At 40.3% G+C, this 25,732-nt stretch overlaps 1 protein-coding gene across 1 annotated transcript in view; it reads left to right on the top strand.

Annotated features, from left to right (window-relative positions):
* Window positions 1-25,732, top strand: part of ZDHHC17 (zDHHC palmitoyltransferase 17) — a 128,071-nt gene that overhangs the window by 87,015 nt on the left and 15,324 nt on the right. Inside the window, exons 11-13 of the mRNA XM_084635334.1 lie at window positions 12,815-12,937; window positions 19,138-19,200; window positions 24,739-24,832. Coding sequence (XP_084491460.1) covers window positions 12,815-12,937; window positions 19,138-19,200; window positions 24,739-24,832 — 280 coding nt within the window. The remainder of the gene's footprint in view (window positions 1-12,814; window positions 12,938-19,137; window positions 19,201-24,738; window positions 24,833-25,732) is intronic.

Below are 25,732 nucleotides of genomic sequence, written 5' to 3'. Positions count from 1 at the left end.
GTGCACCATTTCTTATTGGAACCCTTCATGAAGTCCTGCCTGAAATACTCCTTGATGTAAAGCCACCCCCTTTGTTGATTTTAGTTCCCTGAAGCCAACCCTGTAAGCCGTGTCGTCAGTCGCCCCTCCCTCCGTCAGAGCAATGGCAGACAATCGTTCCGCGCCTTTTTTCTATGCGGACGCCACACCAAGGCAAGCATGGAGGCCGCTCAGCTCACTTTGGCAATTAGGAGCACATTAAACACCACACGAATTATCCAGCAGTATATGCAGCACCAGAACTTGGCAAAGCGATACCGAGCGAGGAGGCAATGTCAGCACGGTCACGTGAGTGATCAGGGCATGGACACAGATTTCTCTGAAAGCATGGGCCCTGCCAATGCATGCATCATGGTGCTAATGGGGCAGGTTCATGCTGTGGAACGCCAATTCTGGGCTTGGGAAACAAGCACAGACTGGTGGGACCGCATAGTGTTGCAGGTCTGGGACGATTCCCAGTGGCTGCGAAACTTTCGCATGCGTAAGGGCACTTTCATGGAACTTTGTGACTTGCTTTCCCCTGCCCTGAGGCGCATGAATACCAAGATGAGAGCAGCCCTCACAGTTGAGAAGCGAGTGGCGATAGCCCTGTGGAAGCTTGCAATGCCAGACAGCTACCGGTCAGTTGGAAATCAATTTGGAGTGGGCAAATCTACTGTGGGGGCTGCTGTGATGCAAGTAGCCCACGCAATCAAAGATCTGCTGATATCAAGGGTAGTGACCCTGGGAAATGTGCAGGTCATAGTGGATGGCTTTGCTGCAATGGGATTTCCTAACTGTGGTGGGGCCATAGACGGAACCCATATCCCTATCTTGGCACCGGAGCACCAAGCCGCCAAGTACATAAACCGCAAGGGGTACTTTTCAATAGTGCTGCAAGCTCTGGTGGATCACAAGGGACGTTTCACCAACATCAACGTGGGATGGCCGGGAAAGGTACATGACGCTCGCATCTTCAGGAACTCTGGTCTGTTTCAAAAGCTGCAGGAAGGGACTTTATTCCCAGACCAGAAAATAACTGTTGGGGATGTTGAAATGCCTATATGTATCCTTGGGGACCCAGCCTACCCCTTAATGCCATGGCTCATGAAGCCGTACACAGGCAGCCTGGACAGTAGTCAGGAGCTGTTCAACTACAGGCTGAGCAAGTGCAGAATGGTGGTAGAATGTGCATTTGGACGTTTAAAGGCGCGCTGGCGCAGTTTACTGACTCACTTAGACCTCAGCGAAACCAGTATTCCCACTGTTATTACTGCTTGCTGTGTGCTCCACAATATCTGTGAGAGTAAGGGGGAGACGTTTATGGTGGGGTGGGAGGTTGAGGCAAATCGCCTGGCTGCTGGTTACGCGCAGCCAGACACCAGGGCGGTTAGAAGAGCACAGGAGGGCGCGGTATGCATCAGAGAAGCTTTGAAAACCAGTTTCATGACTGGCCAGGCTACGGTGTGAAAGTTCTGTTCGTTTCTCCTTGATGAAACCCACCGCCCCTTGGTTCACTCTACTTCCCTGTAAGCTAACCACCCTCCCCTCCTACCTTCGATCACCGCTTGCAGAGGCAATAAAGTCATTGTTGCTTCACATTCATGCATTCTTTATTCATTCATCACACAAATAGGGGGATGACTACCAAGGTAGCCCAGGAAGGGTGGTGGAGGAGGGAAGGAAAATGCCACACAGCACTTCAAAAGTTTACAACTTTAAAATTTATTGAATGCCAGCCTTCTTTTTTTTGGGCAATCCTGTGTGGCGGAGTGGCTGGTTGGCCGATAGCCCCCCCACCGCGTTCTTGGGCGTCTGGGCGTGGAGGCTATGGAACTTGGGGAGGAGGGCGGTTGGTTACACAGGGGCTGTAGTGGCAGTCTGTGTTCCAGCTGCCTTTGCTGCAGCTCAACCATACACTGGAGCATACTGGTTTGATCCTCCAGCAGCCTCAGTATTGAATCCTGCCTCCTCTCATCACGCTGCCGCCACATTTGAGCTTCAGCCCTGTCTTCAGCCCGCCACCTCTCCTCCCGGTCATTTTGTGCTTTCCTGCACTGTGACATTATTTGCCTCCACGCATTCGTCTGTGCTCTGTGGGAGGACAGCATGAGCTCGGAGAACATTTCATCTCGAGTGCGTTTTTTTTTTCTTTCTAAGCTTCACTAGCCTCTGGGAAGGAGAAGATCCTGTGATCATTGAAACACATGCAGCTGGTGGAGAAAAAAAAAGGGACAGCGGTATTTAAAAAGACACATTTTATAAAACAGTGGCTACACTCTTTCAGGGTAAACCTTGCTGTTAACATTACATACATAGCACGTATGCTTTCATTACAAGGTCGCATTTTGCCTCCCCCCACCGCGTGGCTACCCCCTCAACCCTCCCCCCTCCCCGTGGCTAACAGCGGGGAACATTTCTGTTTAGCCACAGGCAAACAGCCCAGCAGGAATGGGCTCCTCTGAGTGTCCCCTGAAGAAAAGCACTCTATTTCAACCAGGTGACCATTAATTATATCTCACTCTCCTGAGGATAACACAGATAAAGAACAGATTTTGAACACCAGCAAACATACACTGCAATGCTTTGTTGTACAATGATTCCCAAGTACGTGTTACTGGCCTGGAGTGGTAAAGTGTCCTAACATGAAGGACGCAATAAGGCTGCCCTCCCCAGAAACCTTTTGCAAAGGCTTTGGGAGTACATCCAGGAGAGCCATGAATGCCAGGGCAAAGTAATCCTTTCACATGCTTGCTTTTAAACCATGTTTAGTATTTTAAAAGGTACACTCACCGGAGGTCCCTTCTCCACCTGCTGGGTCCAGGAGGCAGGCTTGAGTGGGTTCGGGTGGTACTGGCTCCAGGTCCAGGGTGAGAAACAGTTCCTGGCTGTCGGGAAAACCGGTTTCTCCGCTTGCTTGCTGTGAGCTATCTACAACCTCATCATCATCATCTTCTTCGTCCCCAAAACCTGCTTCCGTATTGCCTCCATCTCCATTGAAGGAGTCAAACAACACTGCTGGGGTAGTGGTGGCTGAACCCCCTAAAATGGCATGTTTGGGGCTCTGACCCGGAGCGGCCATTCGCCTCTCTGGTTTTCTGGTAGGCTTGCATCAGCTCCTTCAGTTTCACGCGGCACTGCTTCGGGTCCCTGTTATGACCTCTGTCCTTCATGCCCTGGGAGATTTTGACAAAGGTTTTGGCATTTTGAAAACTGGAACGGAGTTCTGATAGCATGGATTCCTCTCCCCATACAGCGATCAGATCCCGTACCTCCCGTTCGGTCCATGCTGGAGCTCTTTTGCGATTCTGGGACTCCATCATGGTCACCTGCAGCTTGCCACACTGGCCAAACAGGAAATGAGATTCAAAAGTTTGCGGTTCTTTTTCTGTCTACCTGGCCAGTGCATCTTAGTTGAGTGTGCTGTCCAGAATGGTCACAATGGAGCACTCTGGGATAGCTCCCGGAGGCCATTACCGTCGAATTGTGTCCACAGTACTCCAAAATCGAGCTGGCAAGGCCGATTTAAGCGCTAATCCACTTGTCAGGGGTGGAGTAAGGAAATCGATTTTAAGAGCCCTTTAAGTCAAATTAAAGGGCTTCATCGTGTGGACGGGGGCAGGTTTACATCGATTTAATGCTGCTAAATTCGACCTAAAGTCCTAGTGTAGACCAGGGCTGAGTTTTCGTGCTTGGAGGACTTGAATGAAAGTCAGGGGGCATCCATCTTTTCCTGCCACTACGAGTACCAACGGAGGCTTTCTACATTGTGGCAGTATCCTCCACTCCAGCTGCTGCAGAGCCACTGGTTTCCTGTGCCATAAGGCCCTCCTCAGCACCCTCCGGATCCATTGTGCTGGCCCTATTGTGGATCCCCGTGAATACTCCCACTGCAGTACCCACGTGCGGGTACTGGACTATGCCAAAAATCCAGGCTTTAAAAATCTGCTCCTCCTGCCTACGTTCCTTCTAGGTCAGCAAGCAAGATCAATACTGCCTCTACTGTTTCAACCACAGCCATCCTCCATGATGTGCTGCCTCAGAATATATGTAGAGCGGACACATGGAGTTCAGTGCATACCTTTGCCACACATTATGCCTTGGTGCAGAACTCTGCGACAGATGCCTCATTCAGCACAGTGTCCTACGCTCAACTGTTCTCGTCCTTGCACCCTCTTCTGGCTTAGATACTGCTTGTTAATCACCCTCAGTGGAATACAATGGGGTCATCACTCGAAGAAGAAGAAGAAGAGGAGGTTACTTACCTGTAGCTGGAGGTTCTTCGATATGTGTGGTCCCTATCTGTATTCCACTTCCCACACTCCTTCCCTCTGCTGTGGATCTGTTGGATTTGCGGTAGAGAAGGAACTGGAGACGCGGTCAGTCTTCCCCAGCTTTTATCACCTTGGTATGCACCCGTGAGGTGAGCCACAGGTGCATGTGTGGATCAATGAACACTATTACAAGAAAAATCTCTGGCTCAGGATGCATGGTGCATATCCATAAACCCTCAGTAGAATACAGATAAAGACCACGCATCTCAAAGAACCTCCGATTACAGATAAGTAACCTCCTCATCTATAAGTGTAGAAATTAAACATCTAGTATAAAAAGTAGTGAGAAGAATGAATGCTGGATATTAGAGTGTTTGGGGCAAATTATTTTACCTCAGAACACATGCTGAGAATCCGCAATGGATGATCTATGTAACAGAAGCAGTCCTGAACCAAATAGAAAATGTTTGTGCAAACCAAGGGAAAGAGAATTTTAGGTCTGTTTTTTCGGATGATTGTACTAAATAACTGGCTGTAGTATCATGTGGCTATGTTATGAAAACGGAAGCAGACGTGTAGATTAAATCCTCTTTAAAGCAAATGAATGCACATCAGCTGGATAATGTTGCTTTATGCAATTTGATGACTCTCATTTCCAGATACAATATGGAAAAGAATGAAGGCTACACACTAAAATTTTAAGCACAATGCACATTCTATAAAGTTATAGAAGGCTCTTTGATTTGTATCTGAAAATCATGATGAACTGTCTTGCATTCAGCACCATTACTAAAAAAAACACCTCTATGAAATGATATGCTGCACATAGTATCTTTGTTCCCCTTTCCCCTGCAAAACTTATCAATTTAAAGAGAAATTTCAGGTCCCTTTCTTTGTCAAGTTAAAATACACAAATGGGAATGCCTTTTCATATCAGTGGAGAAATTTAACTACAAACTTCTTTTGGCCTGGAATTAACTTGGCTCACATTCTGTAAGCTGCTTTAAGTTATAAATCTTGCATTGTATAAAAGAGAGGCTAGAAAATATCTAAAATCAGTTGCATGCTATGTCTATACAGAGAAAAATGATACTATGAACAGTTTAGTTTATGAAATGCAGATATCCTGGAAAATTATTCCTATAAAAGAGCATTTTGATATTTGTTAGGGATTTGCAAATATCTTACTCAGCTGTATTTGAGAAGAGATTGCACAAACAGCTTTATTATTCATACACTACTGTATATCCTGTATTTTTACAACAGATATGGGGTGAAATTCCACTTGTAAACACACAAAAGACACAGTGGGACACATGGAGCCATTTTCAATTACTGCTGGGGGGTATATGTCTCCCTCTTAGCTGTTGTTTTGTATATCCATCACTCATCAATAGGGGAACGTGTTCCAATTCACATCCGTCCCAAGCCGCATATCCATCATTTGCAGTAAGTTGTAAACGACGGATGTGCGGATTGGGACTGATGTGGATTGGGACTGATGTAAATTGGAACACGTTCCCCTATTGATGAGCGACAGCTATGTGTAGTCATGGGTGGGCCGCAGTTCACCTACTTAACATCCAGGCCCACCCCTCCCCAGTTCCGGCTCTGCTCCCGCTTCAGCGCTTGCCCCACACCGCCCGCCCAGCACTCCAGTTGAGGAGCGGGGTCGGGGCACCAGGGCTTGCCTAGCTCCGGCGCTCCAGTCGCGGAGTGGGGTCTGGCTGGAGCGCGGAGCGGGGCAAGCCCCTGCACCCTGATCCCACTCCCCTCCCAGTAGGAGTGCCAGGCAGAGTTGGGCAAGCCTCGAGCACTGCGGGGTGGGGGAGGCAGAGCAGGTGGTGGTGTGGGGGTGCATTTTTACGCCTTCCCTCCATTTTTCCGGGAGCCCCTGGCCAGATCACTCCTACCCCTCCGGCTGTCACCCGAGTGTCCCATTCTGCCTATACCACTGTTCTACCAGCAGGTCCCCGGTATATGTCATTTCGGTATCCGTCGCCCTTCTCAAGAACACAACCCCGATGTATACTGGGGACCTGCTGTATCACATATTACTATAATAATGTACTTTCAGGTAAATTACTTTTAAATTATTTCAGTTCATTTCCACAGAAATAAACATAGATTTTGTTTGCATTGTGTGATCACTCCCACCACTTAGAGCCACATCAGACAGGGATTGTAACAAACAAATCAGTTTAAGATACAACAGAAAGCCTAATGTGTGAAACCTTGTGATTTAGCTAAGTTGCTTCACTTTTCACGTGACTACCCTGGAATTGCAGAAAATCAGCTGTTAATCTTAAAGTTTTTAAATATTTGTCATGATATTCAGTTTCTTAACTCACTGGCTTCTGAAGTAGAAAGTTGTATTACCTTAACTGGACGTTGAATTGTGTATACTGAATTGTTATCTATATAAATAAGAGTGCTTATTATTAAACATATCTGGACTGTTAAATGTTACTTTATAACACTTTCAGAAATGAACATAAATTTAAAGTAGAACAGATCTTGAGATCATTAGATAGAAGGCAATATGGAAATGCAAAGTATTATTTTTACTTAATATTATTGCTTTGAAAGTCCCCATAAAGCAACTTGATGTGTAATGAATCCTTTTGGAAGTGTTTTTGAGTAAAATGACTTGCCAGATTCATTTAATGAAAACTGCCACAACGAGGAATTTCATCAGATATCACTTTACCGACACTACAGAGAATAAAGAAATATTGTGCTCTGCTCTAAGTAATCATGTAAAGCTGTAAAAATATAAAGATTCTTACTCTGACCACAGTTCTCTGTCTTATGCTACAAAAATAAAGCAGGCATGTAATTTCTTTTTTTCAATAAAGCTATAGGGCAATTTGCCAGAAGAACTAGAATGAATTTGGCATCTTATTACAAAGACTTCTAACTTAAAATTATCAATTAAATTATGACAGCTTACAGAATTCAGTCTCTCAACTAGGTTGTCACAAAACACTCATCCCTAATGAAAAAATACTAATAGTAACTTAGTTTTCACAATGTCACTTTTGAATACAATGAGGTTGTTGCAAAGGCTTATGGGGCACTTACCTTTAAATGTCAAAATGACTCTTAATGATCTACAACTTTAACTTTTTAAAAATCAATATAATACTAGCTAAAAAAGAAAAGGAGTGGCACCTTAGAGACTAACCAATTTAGTTGAGCATAAGCTTTTGTGAGCTACAGCTCACTCCATCGGATGCATTCAGTGGAATACATCCGATGAAGTGAGCTCAAATAGATTGATTTGTCTCTAAGGTGCCACTATTACTCTTTTTCTTTTTGTGAATACAGACTAACACGGCTGCTACTCTGAAACCTATAATACTATCTAGTTTCTTGTGTTTACTATGTTTATTTGCCAGTGAATGTTCTTACTCGGCATGTAATTCCCAAGTAAAGATCTAACAAGTAAACAACTAAAGAAAAACCAAAAGGAAACCTGTAAGGAGAGGGAAACAAATCTGAGATGGTTTAGTGTCTAAGGATTCTGCATTTTGGCTCTTATTTGCCAAAAATTGAACATGATGCTATCTGGCTTCCAAACAACAGATGAGTTTCATTTTCCACCATATATTGATCTTACACTTCATGTGTGCACCCTACTAAGCAGTTAGTCTTGCTTCACCAATCTGAAAGAATTAGGAACAATATTAAGTCTATTTCAAGAAATGCTGCTTGAAAACCCTTTTGTTTATACAGCAGATCTGCCTTTCTAGTATAATTTTTACTCGCAAGTCAAAAAAACAAATCAATGGCAATCACTAGTCCAATTAAAAACTGACTACATTATATCATTTTTATGCCTTTCTTCACCTTTGATATCCCCTCATGTTATAATGGTTGAATGTCGGATTTTGAGAAGCAGATAAGGGAGTTAGGCATAAACTTTCGTTCACGTTCAATGGGAGTTAGACCTCTAGCTCCCTTAGATGCTTTTGAAATTCCCTCCCTAAATTTCTACTAGTTGGCCAGTTAATGCTGATAGCTGAACAGATAAGACGATCATAGTTTTTTTAAATAAAACTTTACAAAATGAAGTAATCACACATACATACAGTCAAAATTATAGAGACAAATCCAAGAAAAGAACAAAGGAAGACTTACATTCAAAAAGACAAAGAGGCTACTAGTTATGGAAGTGTAGATTTGAGACCTGTTGAGTAATTGGATTTCTTCAGAATGCTCTGGGGGAGTGTCCTGATATGTCGGTGTTTATATACATACACTTACGTACACACACTCTCTCTTTCTCTCCCCCCTCTGGCCCCCTCCTTCAATGTACAGCTCTGGTTCCAACCAATATTTTGCTTGATATGTAGTTATAAATTAACAGCAATTTGTGTGTAATTGAAGCCACTAAATAGGTTGCAGTTTTGGATCGAACTTAGCTAATCAAATATTCACATCACCATTTATGTATTCTGTCACTTAAATGGGACAATAATAATTGTTCAGACTGCTCTGATAATTACAGTGAAAGGTGTTACTTTGTAGTAAGGTAATAAATGGGTCATGGATTTTTGCACTTTGTCTCACACAGTGAAAACCGGGAAGTGTCTTGGTTAAGTTCATTTTAGTATTTTGCTTTAGGGTTAAGACCTAAATATTTCTGGAACCCTTTACTGCATAGAAAGTTGCCGAGTGGGAAATCTGCAGAGGGGCAGTTGCTGCCAACATTATGCTTCAGCTTTGCAGCCACCCCTACAGCTGTGTACTTCTCTTTACTTGGGTCTGAGTAAGGAAAATATTAGGGCTGAAAAGTGAGGCCACAACTTTTGCTGGGCAGATAACAGAGTTTTGAGTTCATTGGGAGTTTTGAAAAATAAATAAAATAGTTTCAGCTTGATCCAAAAACAGTTGTTTAAATTTTTCAGTGCGTAGAAATTAAAAACAAAACAAATAAAAAAAACGGTTAATCACAATGTTTTAATGTTACCAAAATGAAAAATTTCAACACAAAACTTTCTGGTAATGTCAAAAGGAAATGTTTAGTTTTAACCTGAAAAATTTCGTTTAGACTTTCAGGCATTTTGACGAAAGCAAACAAACAAAAGTGGCAGCAGGGAAGAGGTGGGTGGGGCCTCCCTTATAAGCTCCTTTAAAGAAAAGAAAAGAAAACAGCTTCCAGAGGGGAGAGTGAAAAAGCCCCATCTCACAATATCCCTTAGCACAGTGGCTAGGGCACTCTCCAGTGATGTGGGAATCCCAAGTTTAAATCCCTTTTCCTCATCAGTTTCAGTTAGTGTGTGGACTTGAACCTGAGTCTCCCTGCCTCCCAGAAGAGCATGTTAACCACTGGGCTAACTCTTTTATGGGGGGAAAGACACCATCTTTGTGAATCCTTTGCTTGCTGTGAAAATGTCTGTCTAAAAGTCCAAACAAAATTTTCATTTTGATATTAACAAAGCATTTTGACTCTTTTGGTTCCATCAAAATTAGTCCATGAACTTGACATGAATTCACAAATAGTTTGTAGACCTGAAACTGCATTTTCTGATAAATAAACTCTTCATCCAAAAAATTTCATCCCGCTCCAGCCATCAGTGCTTTGCCTCCAGGTAGAATGTCACCTATACTGTAGATGTTTCAAAGTGTCATGTATTTTTCCACATACACTGCAGGTGTCCGTAAAAGTTCTGTAAATTGCCATAGGTCTTCCTTGAAGTAAATTACTCTAATGTCCAGAGTGTGCCTGCCCTTTTCCCCAGGAGGCTTCTGAATTGCCTCTGTCAGCATAACCTTCCCCCACTCAGATTCTTCTTTGTTCACCTCACTTTTTTGCTCCCTGTTTTCATTTTCCCAAAATTCTCTGCTGAGATTTGACCTACTCCCATCCCCTTGTCATTCATCCATAATCCTACTGCCCCATTCAGCCTTCCTTTCAGTTGCAGTACGCATATGGCCTATTTTCTGTCTTCACGAGGATAGTTTCCCTATCAACGCTGCACTTATCTTATGGAGTCCTCCTAATAAAGGATAGCAAGGGAGGGGTTGAACTTTGCCATTTTATCTTAGAACTCTTAGGCCTGGTCTACACTACAGAGTTAGGTTGATGTAAGGCAACTTACATCCACCTAATTCTGTAAGTGTCTACACTAAAATGTCACTCCCACCGATGTAACTTGCCCACTACACTGACTTAATAACTCCACTTCCACAAGAGGCATAGAGTCAGTGTTGATGTAGTTAGGTTGATGCAGTGTCAGTGTAGATACTGCATTGCTTACGTTGATTGTTGCTGCCTTTCAAAAGCCGTCCCACAATGGCAAACACTTGTCAGATAAATTGGTGCAAGTGCTCCTGGTGAGAATGCACACCACAACCCAAGGAGCGTAGTGAGGACATGCCCAAGCGATTTAATTACTGTGGTGGCTACACGTCGCCATAACTTAGATTGACATAATTTTGTAGTATAGACATATCCTTAGACTCTGTCCATATAATCTGTGTGAGTGAAGGGTACACAGGGTGAGAGGAACATGCAGAAAAAAAATATCTCTGAGTTACTGCTTGTGGGACCCAGGTGCATGAGCAGTGTTTTGGTCACAGGAACATACTGTCCAAATTTTATACAGTAGATTTAATACAGTGGATTAAAAGTAAGGCCACAAATTGAAGGTTATAAAGCAATTTTACTGGACAGAAAATAAATTGTCATTGTATTTCTTTTTAGCAGTCTAGACGTGACATTTAGTAATTTGGAATGAATCGTAATTTTTTTCAGTTGTACCTTATTGTTCATAGCAGATGTCTGTTTAAGGGATTTTAAATAGAAGATGTTTCAGTTGTTCTGCTTTTTTATTGTTATGACACAAATATCAGTGAAAATAGTAAGTATTTTAGAGAAAATGTAAACCCTTAAAGCAATATAAATAAAGTGAACTTATTTTTGGCAAGAGCTAATTTCAAAAAATGCACTTAGCAAGAAACTGAGTTAGTAAAAAAAAGATTAAACTCAACTTTTAATCAGTAGAGATCAAATGCAGTGGGGCATATAGTAAGTTATGGTGTACATGGAGGTATGCTAGTTATACATTTACTAAAAAGAGCTTGTTCTATTCAAGCTTAATTAGTCTTTATAGTGAGCTAAAATGCTAAGAGGCTACTGTGAAGAGCACAATATTAAAAATTAAAATTAACTTATCAAACATTTTCAGTTACAGTTCAAATCTACAATGAGTGTCTTCCTTCAGAGAACCGAATCAGAGCAAGGAAGTTTGTTTAGAGTATGATAGGGTACAAGACATACAGAATTAATGAAATATACTTCATTTCAGCAAACAATTGTTTAAATACTGTGGGCTTGACTCTCAGAGTTTTCCATAAAATTCCTCACATAAAATTTTACAGATTATCAATGCATAAAATGTTCAGATGCCAATTTTAGTACATACAGCCATGTAAAACACTATGCTTATCAATCCATATTCAGGGTTTGATGCTGCAAAAATGTACATAAATAACAAACTTTACTCATATGGGTAGTCCCAATGACAACTGAAGTCAGTGGGACTTCACACATGAGTGACTTTACTCATGTACATGTTAGTCGGAATGGTACACTAACGTGCCAGATTTTTGGCTCCCTCAGAAGTGCTGTACTTCATGCTCATTATTGGGTATTACTAGGAAATCTGTTAATTCTATTATTTAAACCACTATAAAGCTGTGTATATTCTAGCATAGGAAACATTTTTAAACTAGTGGTTATTCCTTGTATTTGTATTGCTTTTGAATTTATAAACACTTTCAGGAATACTAAGAATTCTTATTTTATAGGTATTAGATTATATATTTTAAAATGGTTTTCATTGGTCTGAAATATGAGTATTTGCTTATAAGAGGATCATGTTTCAAACAGCACCCAAAAAACCCAACAGTTTTGCTTTTTCAATTATTTTGCTTTACACTGGGAGAGCTTTCAAATTAGTGTATAAATTCTGAGTTGAGTATCTTGGAAATGAGCATAGGTTGAGGGATTATGGCCATGTAACATCATTCTCTGTTAGACAATCCCTTATATGGTTAAAAGCATTCTTTTTGGTGATTTTACTGGAATTTTAAGACAATGAAAACATAAGCAGACAAATGAGCATCTTATAAATAGAACTTCTAGATGTTTACTGTAAAATTAGGAAATACTTCAAGGAGATAATATTATATGGAATTTAAATTAAAAACAAATAACAGATAGGAATAACTGAATTATGATAATTCATATTTTAACATAGTGTAAATAGTTATGAACAGACAGTCAAACTGCCTTAAGAAAACTTCTACAGACTATAGAGTGCAATAGATGTCCTTAGGACACAATATTTTGTGCTTATTTTAAGTGTTGTTGATTTTGGCAACTTTTTAGAACAAAATGATTCTTGGTCATCTTATTTCAAGTTGACAGATGGTGTTAATTCAGCCCGGTTTGGTCTTTCTGTAATTTTTTTCATTTTGAACTTCTTTAGATTCCTTGACTTTAAACACATCTCAGTTTTCTCTTTATACATCTTCCATTCCTTGCCAATAGTGTTGCACTTTTCTACAATTTTGGAAAATCCTGGAAATCAGACCCAGGAATCATTAAAGCCACAGAAGAACAAAAGAAAAAGGTAAAAAATACGACAGACTTTTTTAGGAGGATGGGGAGAAAATACCATGTCCTTTTTGAAGGATGTTACCTGTGTGTTTCCAAATGTTGAGTCACTTGCTGTTTAGCACAGGGAAATAAGAGTAAATTGTTGTGAAACAAAAGCATAGCAATATCAAAAGGTTGATTCTGCATTTATCTTACACGTTCCCTTGTCTTTATTTGCAAGTAGTGTGCAGTTCTTGCTTTCTAAATTTAACATTCATGATGTTTTAATTCACAAAATAAAATTGTAGTTTAAATTTAATGAGATGGTAGTGTGTGTAAGTCTTTATATTAGGCTCAAAAAGTGAGGAGATGAGGTTAAAAGTGATGATAAATTAGGTAATCCAGATTTATTTATGGAAGCCTAAAAATCTGCTCTGTTCTATGTACGTTCTTGTACCTCTCTCATTGCAGTAGTACCTGAGTGCCTAATGTACTTAATTATGGGACTAACTTAATATTAGCTGTATACAGTGTTATAGCCATGTTGATCCTAGGATATTGAAGAGAGAAGTTGGGTGAGGAATATCTTTTATTGAACCAATTTCTGTTGGTGAAAGAGATGAACTTTCAAGCTTACACAGCTCTTCAGTTCTGGGAAATGTACTCAGTGTCACAGCTAAATATAAGGTTGAACATATTGTTTAGCATGAGTAGTTAACATATATTTCAAGGGACCATTAAGGTGAAGTGTCCAGTGAACACCTCTCCAGAAGAAAGGAGGGGAAAAAAGCTAGGGGCGGGAGGTAATCAACACCCCCCACAACATACCTATCAAGATCCATGCGTCTTACACATGCTAATCACAACATGTGGTGTACCTCACAATGCACTAAATGCACCAATAGCAACTATGTGGGTGAAACCCAGCCAATCACTATGCTCTTGAATGAACTCGCACAGAAGAATGACAAAAGCACTCTATCACCTGTGGATGACCAGTTTTCACAAAGAGATCACTCTATATCAGACCTCTCAGTCCCCATCCTCAAAGATGCACAGCACCTTCAAAAGACCAGCCTGGGAGCTTAAATTCATAACTTTGCTAAACGCTAAAAATCATGGACCGAGTAGAAGCACTGGATTTATGACATATTACAACAATCTATAACAGGAGTGGGCGATAATTTTCACAGGGGCCACTCCACAAATTTTGGTAAGTCGTCATGGGCCGCACATTTCTACTATATTAATGGAGGGGGCTTGGGGTCTGGGAGGGAATTTGGGTGCAGGAGGTAGCTCCGGGCCGGTGCAGAGTGTTGGGGTGCAGGAGAGGGTGAGGGGTGTGGACTCTGGAAGGGAGTTTGGTGCAGGAGGGGGCTCCAGGCTGAGGCAGGGGATTGGAGTGCAGGAGAGGATGCAGGGTCTGAGAGGGAGTTTGGGTGCAGGAGGGGATTCCGACCTGGGGCAGAGGAGAGGGAAGGGGGTTCAAGGTGCAGGTTCTGGCCGGGAGGTGCTTACCACAGGTGGCCCTCCCGGACCGCAGCTCAGCAGGGCTCAGCAGGCTGCCTGCATGCTGTGTCCCCACGCCACTCCTGGAAGTGGCTGCGGTCAGCTGCTGCTGGCACGTCTCTGCGTGCCCATTGGAGGGAGGGGGGCAGCAGGTCTCCATGCGCTCCAGTGCCCACAAGCACCATCCCCTGCAGTTTCTGGCCAATGGGAACTGTGAGGACGGTGCTGGGGGTAGGGGTAGCACACGAAGCCACCTCCTCCGCCTGCCAGAGGCACACAGAGACATGCCAGCAGCAGCCGGCCACTTCCAGGAGTGGCATGGGGCCACGGCAGGCAAGCAGCCTGTCTGAGTCCCCACTGCACTGCGGGACTTTTAGCTGCCCAGAGTTTGCGAGGGAGCAGCCAAAGAGCCTGGTAGGCTGGACAGAAATGTTAGATGGGTCAGATCTGGCGCACGGGCTGTATTTTTCCCACCCCTGATCTATAACCCACTAACACCCGTCCCAGTTTTCCCCCTATTACTGGAGAGGTGTTAACTGGCCCCTTCACCTTGAATGATCTCGTGAAATACGTTTTAACTGTTTACGCTAAACAATCTGTTGCACCTTGTGTGTAGTTGTGACACTCATGCCTACGCTGCAGTTAGACACCCGCAGCTGGCCTGTACCAGCTGACTCAGGTTTAGGCCATATCTACTGAACCACTTATGTCAGCAAAACTTCTGATGCTCAGGGGTGTGAAAAAAACACGCCCCTGAGTGACAAGTTTCTCCAGCATAAGTGGTAGTGTGCCCAGCGCTGTGTCAGTGCGAGAGCTTCTCATGCCAACATAGCCACCACCACTCTTTGGAGGCGGTTTAATTATGTTGACAGGAGAGCTCTTTCCCGTCAGCATAAGTTCTCTAGTGTAGACATAGCCTAAGTAGCTGTTCAATTGTGATGTAGACGTTTGGGTTCAGGCTGCAGCCCAAGCTCTTAGATTTTCCCACCTTGTAGGGTCCTAGAGCCAGGCTCCAGCCCAACCACAGACATCTACACCCCAATTAAACAGCCCCTTATTTCAAGTCCTAGGATCCTGAGTCAGCTGATAAGGGCCAGCCATCAGTGTCTAATTGCATTGTAGACATACCCTCTGAGTACATTTCCCAGTCCTCAAGAAGAGTTTTGTCTAAGCTTGAAAGCTTGCATCTCTCAGCAACAGAAGCTGGTTGAATAAAAGATATTACCTCACTCATCTTGTCTCTAATACTAGTCTATCCCACACACCTTCTGGGTGTGGTGTTCTGTCCCATCAAGTGGCACCAAGATCACTTAGAGATGAGTCTAAATGAGTCTGCTGCAGAGGCTCATGCACTAAGCTCCAGAGGTCCCCAGTTTGATCCTGCCCGACGACGACTGGGGTCTGTCTGCGTTCTAAGTAGGGGCTCGTCCGGATTTCAACTGGGAAGTCTCTGAAGCTCAGGATGCGCTTCCTCACCTAAGGGAAGTATGTAACCCACACACCTCCTGGGTGTGGTGTTCTGTCCCATCTAGTGGCACCGAGACCACTTAGAGTTCAATGAGTCTGCTCTATAGCTGTAGCTAAAAAGCAGTTGTCTTTTAGTTCATGCTGTAGAGGCTCATGCACTAAGCTCCAGAGGTCCCAGGTTCAATCCCGACGACCGGGGTCTTTCAGTGTTACACTAGCTGTCACTTTAAATGTCATTGCTTAAAGATTTTGCCAATTCTGTTTTAAAAATGAATAAAACTTACAAGTTACTGTAATTTAAATATACTACACCAATAAAGCTAGAGCTTCTACTGACAAAATATTGACTTCTGTTAGAGTTAAGCTTCTTCTTTGGTTCTGATGCTGAGATAGACATCTGAGATTAGCTTTCATTGGGATTTGAGAGTAATTCATCTTGGCATATAATTTATGACCAGATGCATTTATAATCTTTTACCATAATCATTTTCTGATACTCAAGCCCGTTACTCTTAGCAGTTCTAACTTGCCCTTTTTTGAAATGAAGTTTTTGAGCAATCAAACCTAGGAATCCCACTCTCCAGCATGCTATGCAACTCTCTGCAAATCACAGCGGAATGACATCAGGCTGCCTGGAATTATATATTTGTCCATGTGCTGAGTAGTAATCTCTGATGAGGTTGTGATTGGTTAGATTATTTTTGTTTACATGATAGATCAGTTGTTTCTTTAATATCAGTGAATGTGCAGATTCAGGCATACAGAACCGCTTTTCCGTTACTGTACATCCACCAAGTTGGATGCTGGGTTAGTCCAATCTAAGTACCATTCCTTCAGCAGGACTAAATAATTATGGTAAGTAGAATTTTAACACTTTGTCGAGTAGTAAGTAAGCCTCCTTGTGGCCTCAGGTCAGCAAACCACATAAACACAGGAGTCCCACTGAAGTCAATGGGACTGCTCACCTACTTCAAATTAAGCACATGCTTCAGTGCTTTGCTGAATCAGGGTCTAAAAAAATTAGCCAGCTTCCAGTCTTCTTCCATTAGGATTTTGTCATTGTGCTAATGTTATGGATTTTTTGATGCACACACTTTGCAACTAATTCAGCTCTAGAATGGACCATCATAAAAATGACCAGCTAAAATATTCTGGGCATTGTAGTAGTTTCCCCACATTGCTTCGTAACTTACCTTAAAGTGAACCAAAGTCAGGGCACCAAATAATTTGTGCTTCCCCTCCCTGTTGAACAAATAGGCAAGGCAATCCAGCAGACCACGGTAAGTGTATCTGGAAATGCCAGCAACATCAGAGTTTCCAGATGTTTTTTCTTTTGACATGCTTGCCCTTTTCAGTGACGTATTTCTGCTTCCTAGACTAATTTGAAGTAGTTCAGGCAATTCCCCACTTTCCAAACTGTATTCAGATTATTATTAGGTGTAGTAGTAGCAATTTATTTACTTTTATTCTGGTAGTGCCCAAAGGCACCAGTCAGGATCTGGCCTGGATTGTCTCACTGAACAAACATACAGGAAAACAGACCCCAAAGAGTAAAAGGCATGCAGTGTATTGTATAAGCAACAGACCATGTTGAATCGTGCTTTATTCTACAATTACTCCCATTGAATTCAATGGAACTACTTTGGAGAGGTCCCAAACATGCAAGACGGTATCAAAAGCCAGCCCAAAGTGATCACAGTGATGGTGGACATGCCTCCTGTTCTGTGTATTTTGTTTTTCATCTGTTTGTTTTATTTATATTAGTTTTTTGGAAGAGTCACTTGGAATTGAAGTGTAGCGTAGAGGAAGGGATTGTTAGAGAGAGGAATGAGGAAGGGGAGAAGGAAACTGCTGCTGCTTCCCGTTTGGAGGAGGGAGGAGAGGCTACTGGTCCTAGTGCCACATTTAGTTCCTCTGATTTCTGCAGAGAGGACTAGAAGGCCCTGGTTTTTCCCTGAACCATTGACTGTAGCTTTTACTGGCTGCTTTGGAGAAGGAGCCCCAGGGTCTAGTGTATTTCCATATTCACCCCCTGCCAGTTCCTCCGTGTAGTGTCTTGGAAGAATTGAAAAGGCATTTGGGGATCTTCGATTGAGGTATCCCCCTTGGTGGCCATCATCTAAACTAGGAAGTAAAGGTAAACCTTCTTGCATACCAACTTCATTTGGCTTGTTCCACTGACAGAATAGTCGTAAGTACCTTCTGCTCCTTTTCTAATCGAGAGAGGTGAGGAAGGAGTTAAAATCATATGGATCCAAAGACACCAACGTGACAGGGCACTTAAAACCCAGAACCATGGTTAAAATATATTTTGTGTACTATGGCTGAAGGTACACATTAGACAAGCGTATTGGTCTTTAATTTTATTCCCTAACTATTCATGCTAATCAGAGTGAATTCTTCCCGGGCCAAGAAAAGTAGCTTTGGCAAAAGACATTTTCAGGACAATTCCTGTGACTATACATTTTCCAGACACTGCAGACTTTATATAAAAGCCTCTTGTGGCACAATCTTCAGCTGCTGAAATATAAAGTTTGTTGGAAATGTAGACTATTTTCATTTCCTAGAGTAATAACTCACCACTATTCCAATAACAAAATAGATACTGGAAGGACATATAAAATGAAAGGATCTAATTTAATGTAAGGAAACTGGGATCTTGTAACTGAAATCCACCGTTGTATATCACTTGAGCCATAAGCGTAGCATGATGCATAGTGGGTTGGAGGTTTGGCTTTTATTACTACTTTTGTGGTTACGAAAAGAACATTCTATGGAGTAGGTAATTGCAGCTTTGAGACTTTGGACTGTATACCACTGAATTTAAATGTCTCCTTCTTGACTGATGGGTCCTGACTGGAAGGTAATCTCTGAGGATTTATCAAAATGCAAAATAGTTTGTTTAAATGTGTGATTTTAAAATCAATTTAGTTAAACCTGTGTGCTAAATTCTGTGTGGATGTTCTAAGTCAGTCTAAACCTGCTTTATATCTGTTTAGCTTAAATCAATTAAGAACAGGTTTCAGGTAAACTAAATAAGCCACTTTTAATTGGAAATAAATGTCTACATAGAGTTTTGCTCCAGTTTAAATAGGTTTAAAATTTATTTAAATTAAATATTCCGTGTGTAGGCAAAGCCTGAGATAGTCTGAGCATACAGGCCTGAATATGAGCTACAGAAATAATTTAACATGGGAAATTTGATGGGTATGTGTTTAAAAGTTTAAATACTAATTTTATTTCTTGTTTCTTCTGAAGACAATAGTTGAACTTGCAGAGACAGGAAGTCTGGACCTCAGTATATTCTGCAGTACCTGTTTGGTAGTATACTTTTTATTTTTATTTATTTATTTTTGTTTCCACTTAATTGACATGTAAATATCAGTGTTGGGGGTGGGAGGCTGTGTGCGGTGGGCAAAACTGGATATTTATATAGTAAATGAGATACCACCACCCCTTTTCTCCACGTTATTTCAGAGATCGACGTTATTTAAAAAAACTTACATCAAAATAGTGTTTTCCAAAAAGCTCAAGTGGGTCTGTTCATAAGAATTACGGTAATGTCAGGGGGAGATAATTTTGACTTTATGCAGAGAATTTGTTAATCTTAACACAATGCTAGAATCTAAGTGTCTTTACCCAGTAAAAAATTATTTGCTGGGCATGCTACATATTATGAAGATTGTGGGGGTGAAATTCTGCTCTCTCTGTGCAACCAGTCTGAAGTAAATGGGATTGTACTGACTGATATAAATGAGAGCAAAATTTAGCCCAATATTTGATCTCATTGACTCACATCTAACTCGCTTGTTTAGTTTATATATAGGTTGGCTCATTTTTCCTTCTTCAACTTGATACTGTTTCCACCTTTTAGTCTTTTGCTTCCTAAATTCACTGACTTGTGAAATTTCAGTAAAACTAACTAAATTAAATGCTGTTGATAAATGTCGTAGTTAAATAGTTTCTTCAGTATCCTGATTGCCTTGAGCTGAAACATTTATCCACAGAATTTAGTTTAATAGTTTTTTCGCTTCTGCAAGTTGATTAATAATATCCAATTATTGGGTTGCAGTCAAGAACTCTCATCTCATTTTTTCTTGTGTTTAGCTAATGCACTGATGAGAGAGCTTTGACCATCAGTTCACGCTACTGACCAATGTATTTTGTACTTCCAGGCATACTTGCCGATGACTTTATAAGCATTATTGTTTTCTTAATACCTGTACGCTTTTAAACCCTTTTGTGTTTTGATAATTATTTGGAAGAGCATACTTTTTAATCAATAATATTAAAGGAGTGCTTTGATTAGCAGTTTCCATATGGCATACAATCATTTATGGAGTCATTCAGTATGAGGAACCATTTTTCTTTAGATAATTGTCTGACAGTAAAAAAGATGACAACTTTAAATTATGCCTTTGTATAATGTAAAGTTGTTTTTCTCATTAATGAGGTATTAGCTATTTCTATAGATAAAATGATAGTTTCTATAGCAGCAGGTAAAATCAAGGAACAGCATGGGGTAAAAATTGTGATGGAGAACACCCTATGGATTGAGTTTTGCTAACTTTGACACAGTCCTGCAACTGATAGCGTGTAAATAGATAGCTGCATCCATGCAGAGCCCGCTGGAAGTCGGTTAGCTTCCATGCAGGCTCAAAAGTGTATTCCCCCATGCTCTTAGTTGGAGGATCAAGGTCTTTGTTTTAACTTCATGTTTATTAGGGGACAAAATTTGCGCTAAATCTTGTATCTTTGTGAACACCTTAGTTTAACTTTGAAGGATATCTAAACCAAACCAGACTAAATGTAATTGCTTCAGTTTTGGAAAACTAGTGAACCATTCCTAGCTCTTCACATTTCTAGGACTTTCAGATTGTTAGGCAACTAGAAAGGACAGAGGCTTAAAGGAAATATGTGTGTTACATTTTTTATTAAAAAGAGAATTGGATAACTAATTTTATACAGTTTTTAAATGCGCTATTCAGTTGTGTTTTTTAAAGTTTCTAGAAACTCAATAATATTTTACATTGATGTGTCCATTTTTTTTTCTGGTGTTGGACTTTACAACATTCTATCTGGCATTGCCATAACTAAAATAATCTCCTTTAGAGCGTGAAAATAGTTTCTTTCCAAAGTAAGCTGGACTTTTTAAATTTGGCTATAATCTTAAAAAGAGAAAATACTAATTTTCACACCCCCCTCAAAACATTTTAAAATGGAAATCAGCTTCAAGAAAACAAGGGCTGCTATCTAGTTCCACAAGAAAACATAATATGCACATTCCTTTTAAAGTGTGATTAGCAAATATAAAAGACTATAAAGTCTACTAATAGTACATACTCATGCTTTGCATGAGATGGAATACTAATAACAAAATGCCAACTTTTAAAAAAATTGTCAAATCTTCTTAAATATGCACACATACAGTACCGTTTTATTCATCCAAATGGCCAAGCATTGGCCTTTTGCTGCTATTAAGAGAAATCACTTAACTAATAATCTTAACCCCATTTTAATAGTAGTGGTTCTATCTGAGCTGCAGAACCCATCTTGTTACCTAAAATTCCATGCAGTTGGGAGTAGGAGCTATCTGCCATATAACAAAAGGCATGCTGCCTCCCTAGTGCCAACAGAAGGGACAGCTGAATAATATCCTTTGTAGCAGTCTGTTATGTGGCATTGGCGTGGAAAAAGCAAATCAAGATCAAAGAACATGCAAAATTGTATTATTGGTATTGGAAATTATTTTCTTAATAAGTTTATTAAGGTTTACCACGACTCAGTTTCCACACAAGCATTCCTTCATTAATTCAATGGCCGCTTAGTGATAATTACACCCAATGTACGAACATAAGCATATACTCTTGTATTATGTACCCAACAGCAATACAGTTATAAATACTGGCCAAAATACTCTCAACAAGATCAGGCCTGGGAGGGACCTTCCCATCATGGGGTGACTCCAGAGGAATACGGAAATGCACTGACAAAGTACACCGAGAAAACCTTGCTTTTTTAATACACTATAACAAACAGGTGATGTCATTGTTTGTTGTCAGACCTTACTAACTCCAGATGAAGGAGCTAAGTTTGACCCTTGTCCTCTGCCCCGGTCAAGACAAGATTAATGACTGGGCCTCTTTCTTCAAGGTTTGCATCTTATCTCATTTGGCTGTATTTCTCTTTGACTACCAAACTCCACATTTCTTTATACTAAACTAAACAAACCAATTATTTACCATGCCTGGTGCCCAATTAACTATATTTTCTTTATTTCTGTTACCTCAACCCAAACCTTAAATGAGATAACACTGGTATTTTTAAGGGTCACTACAAGATTAACACAAATAACTTGTGTTTTCTCATGATCTCATCCTTTTACATGCTTCAGTCCTACCACTCATGCTAAAAATACAAACTCAGTTTGAAACCATAGCCTGCTTAAGCCTAATGTGGGCCTATTTTACTACAGTTGGCAACCTTTTCAAAGTTGGCTGCCTTAATCCTGGGCATCAGAATCCATATTTAGGCAGATCATACAAAAACTGGGGGAGCTATAAATAATGAAGAGCAATCTGGATCGCTTGGTATTCTGGGTGTGAACAAACTATGTATTTTAATACAGCTAAATGGAAACACATAGGAGCAAAGAATGTAGGCCATACTTACAGGATGAGGGAGACTATCCTGAGAAGCAGTGACTCTGAAAAAGATATGGGGGATGTGGTAGATAATCATCTGAATGTGCGCTTCCAGCATGTTGCTGCGGTTAAAGGAGATGGGAATCTGGAGTAGGAGTAGAGAGGTTCTTTTACCTCTGTATTTGGCACTTGTGTGACCCCTGCTGGAATACTGTGTTCAGTTTTGGTGCCCACAAGTTAAGAAGGATGTTGATAAATTGGAGAGGGTTGAGAGAAGAGCCACAAGAGTGGGGAAGTTCTATGGCCTGTGTTGTACAGGAAGTCAGACTAGATGATGACCGTGTCCCCTTCTGGCCTTTATACAGGACACATCTTGTGAGAAGCTGCAAAGTTTTGACAAATAAAAATAACATTTTATAAAAGGTTTATTGAAATAAACCAATGTGATTGGTTGTTGCATCCTTACAGCAACTTCAAGCTATGTAGCAAAACTCTTATAGTTTGAACAAGCATTCAGTTTCTCCCAAGTATCCTGGTTGAAGAAGTTTTGTGTTATAAAAAAGAAAAGTATGTTGAGAAGTTTATGTACCTTTGTATTCTGTGATTTTTTGGAGGTGGGGGAAAGGGGAGAATTATGAATATTTGTAGTAAACATTTCAGTTTGACTCAGAATTGCCATTGCTGGTTTAACAAAAAGTTTAGGCCTTTTTCTACTGAATCATGAGAATTGTAATGGTTTTTTAAAAATTTTAATACTTTCAGAGGTTTTGTGAAACTGAAGTACTTTGATTTTTCTGATGTAATGTAACATGATGTACGTACGTATATACATGTGTGTGTGTCTACATACAGTTTAGTCACATGGGGCTTTGTCTTTTGTTGATCCGTATAGGCAACATCACAAAATCATTATTAGTTATTGTGAAAGCTTCTTGAACTGTTGTGTTATACTCCCTTCTACCATACAAAGGAAAACCCCTCTGGGTATATGCATTTCAGATTAGTTGTTTCAGGATCTATGTACAATAAAATCTATTTGGGGAAGGCTCTTAAGAGATAAGTAAGCTTCACAAAGCCTTTCAAAACTATTATTTTATTTTAAAATGGGCTAGAACAAACTTTGGGTTAAATGACACGTTGAGCCTGAAAAAGAAGTATCTTTTCTTTGTGTCATAACTGTCTAGATATTTTCCAGGTTAACTGGAAAGTTTCTCTAAATCCTGAAGTGTTTTAACATTTCCTAATTGTGGATTAGTTGCTTAGACATGCAAGTTATGTTTACATTTTGAAACAAACTGTTTAAAAATAATTTCTTCCTGCATTTACCTACTGAGACCTGAAGTATGCATTTTGTTTCCCATGGAAGAATTAATGACATGACAAACAGCTATTGGAAGTACTTTTTCTATAATGTTTATGGTGTCATTAATTTTTGTATAATAAACATAGAACTTTAAACTCAGATTTAAAGGGATAAGTAATTAAGTTTTTTTTTAAATATTTAGTTTTAAAGTTTAAATGTATTTTAATGTCAAGGTTTGTTCATATATTTTGTATTTCAAGGTTTGTTCGTGTATTTTGTTCTTGATTTTTCATCATAACCATGTTATATTTAATTTACAAAATATACTCAGTTTGGGAGTGGTTTTCAAAATTGTCAAAGTGAACATTGGAGCAAAAGTCCCATTGGAAGTTCTCTTTAAATTCATATTCTTGTCTTTGGTAAATAGGCTTCATTAACAGCATTCTGTTTACATTAGGGTTCATTTATGAATAATGCCCAAAGAATCATCTCAATCATAATGTCAATACTCTGTCAACATAAAATAGCTGAAATGAAACAAATCTGCACCCAAAACTCAGATACCTAGAGGATTTAGAGGGCTTGGGGTGGATGGAAAGAGAAATAAATATTTGATACTTTTTATGATATGACATTTTTATTTAAGGGAAAAGATTTTAAATAGATTTTTATACCATGCATATTATAGCTGACGTATGATGAAATTTTAAGACACTAATTGTTTAATGGAATCTGAATTACCCATTAGGCTTTTAAATTCCTGTTGACCTTGATCTAAGGGATTAACAGCAGCAAAGTATTTTAACATGCATTAAAGTTCATTTTTTTCTGCCAGTCTAAATGTCAGACTTTTATTTTCGCTTTGCTGTAAAGCTTTTTGTAATTATATGTCCATAAATATCTGTCAAACAGATACGGAAGCCAGTGAGGTCTAAACATTGTGGCGTGTGCAATCGATGTATAGCAAAGTTTGACCACCACTGCCCATGGGTGGGTAACTGTGTAGGTAAGTGATTGCTCAAACATAGAATCTTAACAAATAGAGAGGGGAAAAATACAGTTAGGTCAGTTTGTCCACCCCTTTCTCAGTGCAGGATCGTTCTCTACAGTATATTCCTCTATACATTGTAAATTCTTGTTTTAAATGACCACAGTAACATGGTTTCTGACAACTTCCTGGGAAAGACTATTCTAGGTCTTCAGTTTCACCAAAAGCATCTTGATGTTCAGCCTAAATTTTCTTTCTTTCTGATTCATTGCATTATTCACAGTTCTCTTCTCTGTTACCAATCCACGCATAAGTACTTCTAGCTTTGTTTCTGAGGGCTTATCTATATGGAGGAGGGGTGTGCACTAACTGACCCATGGTATTCCTGCTGACATGAACTAAAATGTTTGCATCACCAGGCTTTACACAGGCCAGTTCGAATACGACACGTAAGTGTCCTTTAGAAAGCAGACCCCTCTGGTGCACATTTCTGCTCTGTGTAGACAAGTCCTAAGTAAATTGCTTTCATCCCTATTTAAACATTTTATTTCAGCTATAATTATAACACCACATAAACAGTATGTAAGTATGTTTTTGTCAAATATGAACTCTAAAGCAAATCGTTAATCACATTTTCAGATACTTATCAATACAGCAGCTTTTTCATTTGCTACAAAAACAAGAGCGCATATACTGACTGCAGTGGTGACTATTCTCTTTAATATATATATGAGGTGAAGCGTGGAGTACTAGGAAATTAAAGCCTGGGTAACAGAGAAACTCACAAACAAGTATTTTCCTTTAGGGAACTGTAGTCAAGTGCTCAATTAATTCTTGCTATGTGTCCGTAGATTCAAAATGGCTTCCCATCTAGGTGGATTTTCTACTCCTGGGGAATTTCTGCACACAAAAAAAAAA

Source organism: Lepidochelys olivacea, assembly GCF_965140295.1.
Source record: "Lepidochelys olivacea isolate rLepOli2 genome assembly, chromosome: 1".
In the NCBI taxonomy this organism is placed as follows: domain Eukaryota; kingdom Metazoa; phylum Chordata; order Testudines; family Cheloniidae; genus Lepidochelys; species Lepidochelys olivacea.
Note: the sequence above shows the minus strand (reverse complement) of the source record. Positions and strands in the feature narration are given on the sequence as shown.